Source organism: Leptinotarsa decemlineata, unplaced genomic scaffold, assembly GCF_025532065.1.
Source record: "Leptinotarsa decemlineata unplaced genomic scaffold, Ldec_3_MD MMD2_tig00026314_RagTag_RagTag, whole genome shotgun sequence".
Classification (NCBI taxonomy): domain Eukaryota; kingdom Metazoa; phylum Arthropoda; class Insecta; order Coleoptera; family Chrysomelidae; genus Leptinotarsa; species Leptinotarsa decemlineata.
In genome coordinates, this window is record NW_027412684.1 from 15484139 (window position 1) to 15493137 (window position 8999).

Consider the following 8999-nt stretch of genomic DNA (forward strand, 5'->3'; position numbering starts at 1 on the left):
TGTCTAAAACTTCATAAGAACTTCTAGCTTCTCGATTGTAAAAAGTACTTCCTTTGTTTTCCAAGGAGGACGATTTTGTTTTTTGCAATAATATTCCGGGATTAATGACTGAAATTACGACCATTATTGGCGTTTGTTTATAGACTCGTCAGAACGCAGGCTTAAATGTGTACTTTTACATAGTGGCAATGAACTTGGTTTTTTGCCAATTGCTCATTCAATCAAAGCTGAAGAAGAATATTCCACAATATCTCTGGTTTTAGACAAAATTAAATACACAGAACACAACCGTGGATTTGATTTGCGTAGACCGTAAGATGTTAATTTCCTTTTGGGCCAACAAAGCGGTTTTATTTGCTTGTGGAACAGCAGAGCTAAAAGTGAGCATTGGATCAGAAAAGATTGGCCGCTCAGACACGAATTATTACGAGGCAAGTTTAATGTAATAAACACATCTATAGTGCCTGGGGAACACCTCCTTTATACATCAAACTAGGATTGATGAAACAGTAAGTAAAGGCTCTAAACAAAGAGGGGGAATGTTTTCAATATATATCCAGATCGTTCCCAAAATTGAGTGCTAAGTCAAAGGGTACTATTATCAGTTACTATTATACTTTCGGCAACTAATATGCAACATGAACATTAAGATGCATTTCCTTCATAACCATCTTGAACGATTACCTGGAAACCTTGGAGATTAAGGCTAGAAGCAAAGAGAATGCTTTCTGAATCATCCTGATTAGTAACCACACTCCAACTCATCCAAGAAAGTCACATAAAAGAAAGTTTTGTTCTAATAAGATAGTTAGTTTCCATCATATCTCAAAAAGTAGAGCTGCTAGCAAAAATTTGAGTACAGGAGTATTGGCAGTACAGGCATAAAAAAAAGTGAATTATCATTCATAATAATTAAAGGAAAGTAATACCTGGTTTACTGTGAGATTTACCAGATCAAAAATGTTGCTTCTAGGGTGATTTTCGTTTACTTTGTCGTATCTATATGTAATAAATATGGTGAAGAAACACTTTCAACAAACTTCAAGTTTCATAAATATTCATGTACTAAAATTCATGAAACATCGATGTAGCTCTCTTCTGAAATATTTTTTTATTTGATTGTCACTGTATAGCTTGGTTTTGCGAGATAAATATGTAATTGTAAAACAATTCACAAGTGAGGAAAGAAGTTAGTTATACGATGACGGTGAAGTTTACTTTGAAATACTTCTTTCTTTGCTATTCAACAGGCATAGTAAGAAAAGGGTCAGTTGACAGGAACAGCAAACTTTGTCGGAAAGGAAACCAAACTTACTAATCCAACAAAGCAACCGACTGAAGTTTCTAAACTCCTTCAGGAAAGATATTACGATTTATTTCCTTGTTCTTAGATGAAAAGTTTCTGTTCTTTTCCAATTCTAAACATGACCAATTCAGTTTGGAAAAAAATATTGAACATTGTTCAGTAAAGGAATAGCAATCAATTGAGGATGAAAACGATAAGAATTTAAATGTAATTTAGAAATAGTGACCTCGCCAGGATGTTGTATATTAAATGTTAGATCCGTTTATGAAAAATGCAATAAGGGACAAAAAATTATTTTTGGTGTGAATTGCTCACGGTAGTTTAGTCTTTCTACAGACCACGATCTTTTGTTAGCAACATTATCTGTCTGCAGATTCCTAAGAAGTTATTTGTCTGAGAAAAATCTTATTGTGTAATGTAAAAGCTAGTTAATGAACTAAATTGATGGATGTAGCCGTTACTACGTGGTAGGAGATCACTTTCAATTGTAACTATCGTTACTGCAGTTTCGTCCTATATGGACATTCTCAAACTAATACAATAAACTAACAATGATTCATTACATTCGCCAATATATACCATTCAGGTACTTGATTGAGTACCTGAATTTACAGTTCACAATGCGGATGTGCCAATTTAAAAACCGGAGAGTAAATTAAATCGATTTGATCATTTAACAGGTTGCACCCGAAATGTTCATGCTTGTAAATTTCCAAGGATTCTAAATAATTGAGTTTGCAACCCTTCCTTGCATAGTGCAGAATTTCCGTATCGTTTTAGATTCGGAAACTTGTGGTTGCATGCCAAGGAATGGTTTGAAAACGTTGAATCATTTTTTCCTAGTCTGAAGGACCTTTCATGTTCAGCATACCGTTTTTGAAAATTTCATCCGCATTGTCCCATATAAACACTATTACACTCCGGACATTTAAGCTTATAAACTCCAGATTTATTTATTTATTTCAACGGACAAGCCAATTTTTACAATTATCTTTTTATAAATTGTACATGTGCTTACAAACTAAAGATACATCAGATGTTTTTAATCGATTTTTTGAAGGATAATAATGATGAATTAAACAATTCCAGGTTAAGTTGGTAATGATTTGCTGATTTCAATATCCTACATATTGTTTCATTCTGATCATAATTGATTCTACAAAAAGGAATTTTAAAAATATCACTATTTCTGGTTCTTCTATCATTCACAGAGAGAGTAGTACAAAGCTCAACTATTTCTGGAGAATCAATATAGCCGTTTAATACTTTGTGGACAAACACAAGATCTGTTTCAAGTCTCCTATGAGTTAAGGTGTTCATGTTCAAAATGTTCAATATCTGTGAGTAGTTATACTCTCCTCTATTTAATCCTAACTGAAAAGCAACATATCTCAAGAATTTGTTTTGACACCCCTCTAACAACTCAACATCAACATTATAATAGGGTGACCATACAATGGAGTTATACTCAAGAATGGATCTCACTTGGGCACAATAAACCAGTTTTATAGATTCGACACTTAGGTCTCTAGCAGAACGAAGTGTAAAGCCTAACATCTTACGGGCCGTTATTTGGTACTTAAATGACATTTTTGAGTCAAAAACGACACCAAAATCTTTTATTTTATCCGTTACTGCTAAATCATTCCCATTGATTTTATACGAGTAACCATATACATTATTGATCCTTGAGAAAGTAATTTTTTGACACTTATCTGGATTCAAATGCAAAAGGTTGACGTCACACCAGCTAGAAAACTGTACCAAATCACATTGAAGTGCCTGAGCATCTGATATATTTTGTATTGATTTGAACACCTTTAAATCATCTGCAAACATTAGAAATGAGCTGGAGGTGAAAACAGTGGAGACATCATTGATGAATAAATTGAACAGTAATGGGCCTATGTGGGATCCCTGAGGAACACCTGATGACACATTTATCGGTTCAGATATAGAGTTGCCATATTTAACGTATTGAACTCTATTGTAAAGGTAGCTTTCAATCCAATTTAAAACATCTCCCTCTAAACCCAAGGCATTCAACTTAGCAATCAGTAGGTTATGGTTGACTCTATCAAAGGCTTTAGAAAAATCTGTGTATATAGAGTCCACTTGTAGCCTATTTTCAAGATTATTTATGATGTAGTTTTCATAAAGTAATAAGTTCGTAGAAGTTGATTTCCCTTTGGTAAAACCATGTTGTTGATTGATTATGATGTTTGTGAAATCGAATGAAAGTTTTCTAGTGATTAGACAGTCCAGCATTTTGGGCAACTCTGACTGATTGCATATGCCTCTATAGTTTTTAATATTGTTACGAAGTCCACTTTTATGAACTGGTTTGATATAGCTTTGTTTCCAAAATTCTGGGAATATTCCTTTTTCAATAGAAAGATTGAATAGCCAGTGTAGTGGTTTTTCTAGAGTATAAATACAATTTTTAATCAGGTGCAAGGGTATCTTATCAGGACATGTTGTTAGTTTAAATGGTAATTAAAGCTAAATCTATAACTTCCTTGATATCTATATTATAGTGGCAGACGTCAGCAACATTTTGAAATTTGAATTTGGGGATTTCATTGACCGTAGTGCTGTCATAAATTGTTGAGAAAAATTTTGAGAGAAGATTAACTATTTCATTAGCGTTATCAGTAGAGATATCATCATAAACCATACGGGAAGGGAGATTGTAATGTTTCTTCTTATCATTAATATATTTCCAGAAGTATCGGGGATTAGTTGACACATTATTTTCGGTTTTTGAAATATATCTACGATAGCACTCATCTCGCATGGTTTTACAATGAGATCTGAGATATTGAAATCTATGAAATGCTTCTACATCACCACTTTTATATTCTCTGTGTGCTATTTTCTTATCGAGTATGCTTTTCTTCAAGTCTTTGCTGAACCAATTAGGAAAATTTGAGGATTTGAACTTTTTTATCGGAACAAAATGATAGATTGCATCATATAGTACATTATAAAAATTCGTTATAGATAAATTTATATCTTTTTCAAGTAATAAAGTTTCCCATTTGATGCTAGCAAAAAAATTATTCATGAGGATGTAGTCACTATTTTTTCCAACTTGTCGACCTTATCTTTGACATTGAAAATGAAATGAGATAACCTGGCATGTGGTCTGAATGCTACTTCCACATTGTTTTTTCTGAAGAAACCTGCGATTATTTCTATTTTTTTTCCAAAATATGTTAGCGTTACCCATTTCTTGATTTCTGGTCATTTGACCTGAGGATATATTAATCGGTAACTGAATTTTCGGCTTTGTTTCCTGACTAACTTCTGGATAGTGTCTGCGTTGAAACCATTATTATGACCTATCTGTGTAATTGTACCAATTTCTCTAGCTAGATTGTATAGCTGTATAGCTAGGTTTTCTGAAAACATTAAACTCGAATCTATTCTGATTGTGTGTAATGGCCAGGTCTAAGAAATTTATCTGTTTCTCTATCTCTGTTTCGAGCGTGAACTGAATGTTGCTATTGAGATTGTTCATGAATGTCATAAATTGGTTCAGCTGTCGTGTAGTACCTCTGAAACAGGCAAGAATATCGTCTACATATCTGTACCAAAAATGAATATGTTTTTTACCCAGGTCGGAGTTTACTATAGTGGTCTCCAAGTTGTTCATAAATATGTCTGCTAAAAGTGGACTAAGGGGTGAGCCCATCGGTAAACCTGAATCATGTTTATAGAATTTGTTGTTGAACTGCAGGTAGCTCTGATTCAGGCACACATCGAAAGCTGTTGAAACTTCAAAGGAAGTGACATGGTCTACTTTGGCTTGATCTAATATGTCTAAAATGAGGGGCTTACACTCGTTGTACGGTATGTTGGAGAACATACTCTTTACGTCGAATGAAACTAAAATTGAATTATGTGGCGTGGTTTGGTTCCTTATGTTTTCTACTAAAGTCAGTGAATTTTTAATGCTGTGAGGTGGGACGAAATTGGTAATATTTTTGAACAACTTGTTAAGCAGACGTATTCCTAGTTCTCTTACCGGAATATTTATATACGAAACTACCGGTCTTATGAGGTTATCAGGCCATACAGTTTACGACAAGAGTTATGTCTATGGAGTTCCTCAAGTGTCTATACTAGGTCCACTTCTCATTCCATTTCACGCTTCCCCGTTCAAAAATAATCTGGCATATTGAAATAGTCATTTCTATTTCGATGACACTCAAATTTATTTTTCTTTCAAACTCATAAGTTTCAATGAGTATGATACAATCAACTAGATTTATTCAAATGTATTGTAACTAAGAGTATAGTAAATTTTCATCGTACCTACTATTGTTTTTTTTTTCAGATGTTTTCGAAAACCAGATTCTTCGAATTCTCAACAAAGTACACGCCAGCATCGACAAAAACGATCAGAGGATGATAGATCAAGACAGAAGAGAGCTGACCGAGCTAGAATGGAAGCAAGCCTCGATCGTCTTGGATAGAATACTGTTGGCGATTTTTCTGTTGATCACTATTATCAGTACAACAACCATACTGTGTCGAAGCCCGACGGATCAAACGTGAATAATTGTCAATTATGTAGACTTTTTTAAACGATGTAGGTAGATATAAATGAAAAGGAATGTTGTTGTCACGAAAAGTAAAAATCCAGTGTCCTGTAAATGCCATAAAAACGGTTACGGAGTTTCTAGTTGATGAATCGTTCAATTCTTGGTGTGGAAAACAAATTTCAATTATTTATTTCCAAATACGATTTGTCACAAAGGGCCATTCAATCACTGTCCTTGCGTTTTGTTCTAACTTATCAGTTTTAGAATTTTTCTGCTTGAATGGAATCCCAATATATAAGAATTGTTAGAATTTCTGTATATTTCATTTTTGTTATAAAATTTTCTTTCGTTAGATATTATTATAATTCTCTTCTTCTCTCTCAACAGGCTACAAGGAAGTGCTCAGGTTTTCAAACTGATGCCATTGATTTTTCTCTGCCTTTTACCCCCTCTTTTTCTCTCTTTCTCTTTCTCCACAGTATTTTTTTTCTGATCCCAACTTCTCTCTTTCTTCTCGTTCACCTCAGTTTTTATCTGTTCATTTTCCCCTGTTTACTACTAACTGTCACTATTGTTGCCTAATATTTTTCTCAACGTCTATCTGCGCTTCTGAACAATCATTTTCTTGATTCTACTCACGCCTTGCTCATATTTTTTCTCTAACTCTACCTCTATCTCGTGATATTTGCCTTCCTCTACTACTTTCTTCAGCCTGACTTTTTTGTTGTCTTACCTATTCCTATCTAAATTTTTCCCACACCTAACCTATGTCTGATAACTTTTCTTTACTCTTTTTCATTAACACCGCTTCATGCAAGACATATCGCTTTTCTCTGAAATTACGACTTTTTTTTTCGAAATCGTATTTCTAAATAAATATTTTTCATACTCATCCACTGTCACTTGAAAAAAATTAACTGTCCTGTGGTTTGCTACGTGTCTTTAATATGTCAATCCACTCCAAATTCTATAAATTGAGTCATGAGAAATATTTACTCTGTTTCTCTGTCATATACCTATATATACAAAATATGAATATAACAATTTCAACATTTTGAATGTGGAAACCACTTATGAACTCCAATATTGCATTTACATCCGTAAACATTCCACCAGATTCCAGAATATTCCGAAATGTTCTGGATTGTTGTGTAATGTTTCAAATATGTTGTAGAATTGGCCGCGGTGGTAGTGCGCCCGACTCACGATCGGAAGACCGTGGGCTCGATTCCGGCCTCGACCAGATATTTTTCTCGAGAGAATTTATCTGGTTGAAGCTGGGATGATTCTGCAACCGTGTTAGGAATCACACGTTAAAAGGTAAGATCTCGTTAGTCCTTAGCTCGCACCAGTTTCTCAACTTCTGAGAGTTGTCGTTCGTATGGGGGGGACAGCTGAATAACGGAAAAACAGACAGAACAGACTCTCGAATGTTCTGGGCTGTTCAAGAAGTTTCTAGAAGACAAAACTTCGACACCTAAAGGCTAAAAATGGGAATCTTCTACATGGACAAGCTGATTGACATTATCGATAGAAAAAAATGTAGTAATATATGTTTTGCTGCCCCTGCTGAGCGAGTCAGGTCACTGGTATGAATATATGTCAATAATTTATATTAATCAGTGTAAATGTGATGTTTGTTGCAAACTTGTTATAATTACTGTAGGTAAACCATACTTTCATGCTTTATGCTGTTAAACTTAAAATATTTTTGTTATTGTTAAAGGAGGCGAACCTTGATGGAATATATATTCTTTTGATCCAATAAAAATACTTTTCTCTTTTTTAAGGCAGTATTTATTCTTATGGTTTTCGACACAGAAAAATATAGAAATCGTTTCATATTTCTAATGGTATAATTTGAGTTTAACTTCAGAAATTCAAACTAGTCTAGAATAAAACCGACATAACAAATTCAAGTTCCTAATATAGTTTCTTCATTTGTGATACTTTTTTTTCAGAAAAGTTCTAATCTTGATATCGATTGGAAAATAGCTTTTTGATTTTTTACTTCTCCATCTTTAGACAAAATATTTCTGCTATCTAAAAAAAATTAATTAAAGAATTTGAATCAAATTTTGTGTGAAAAATGGAATAAGGTGCTCAAAAATACTTGAAATGTTGACGCAGTGGCATACGGTGATTGTCAGAAAAATGTTTACAAGTGGTATAAGTACAAGCTTTTCATAGAAGGTCGAGAAGATATGAATGGACGCCCTGGACGCCCCAACACATCAACAACTGATGAAAATATTGAGAAAGTAAAGAAAATTGTGAGGGATAATCGTCGAATCACTATATGAAAAGTTGCTGAAGACATCGGAATATCAGTTAGCTCATGCCATGCAATTTTTTCGTAAATTTTATTTATTTATTTATTTCTTCAACGGCAAAGCCAATATACAAAAACATATTTAACAAAGTGTAAGGAACTACAAAGTTTTTGGGAAAGAAAGTTTTTGGCTTTCTACTACTCCATCTTGATACAAAAAAAAAGAAGGATGAGGGAGTCTTCCAAAGAAAGGAAGGAAATAACTCTATGCATGGATGTGTAGATCATGCAAAGAAGAAACTTTCAGACACAAACTGAAAGAAAGTCCTCCTGAAACAGCTACTTTCATATAAACATTGAATTATACGAAAGAAAATATTCTTTCGAAACAAATACTTCTATATGAACACTGAATTATACAGAAGATAATTTTTTCTACTTAGTTTGTATTTCAAACATTCGTTGTGGAATGAATAAAATTTCCCCAAAGTAGAATACCATAAGAAATAAGAAATTGTATGAGCGAGCAAAATACTATTTTCAACGTAGTGAATATTGTTATTGGTTTCAGCTGTCCAAGTAAAAATAAGGCACTCGATAGCTTACTTTTCAAACTTAAAATGTGGCTGGACCAATTTAGCCTATCGCCCAGAGTAAAACCCAATAATTTGACACACTAGAATTCAGGTAATGGCAGAGCCATAGAACAATCATGTTTTGTGATTTTTCCTTATTCATCATGAGTTTGTTGATACTGAACCAGTGCTCCGCTTTTTCTTGTATTTCCATAGACTTATCAACAAGAGCTGAATAATTCATAGAAGAGTACATCAAGGATGTATCGCCAGTAAATAATACACTGTGACATGGC

General features: G+C 33.7%; 1 protein-coding gene across 1 annotated transcript in view; it reads left to right on the forward strand.

Annotated features, from left to right (window-relative positions):
• Positions 1-7616, forward strand: part of nAChRa5 (nicotinic acetylcholine receptor alpha 5 subunit) — a 108243-nt gene extending 100627 nt beyond the window's left edge. Inside the window, exon 9 of the mRNA XM_074181593.1 lies at positions 5649-7616. Within this exon, the coding sequence (XP_074037694.1) occupies positions 5649-5869 (221 nt within the window). The 3' untranslated portion in view covers positions 5870-7616. The remainder of the gene's footprint in view (positions 1-5648) is intronic.
• The last annotated feature ends 1383 nt before the right edge of the window (positions 7617-8999 follow it).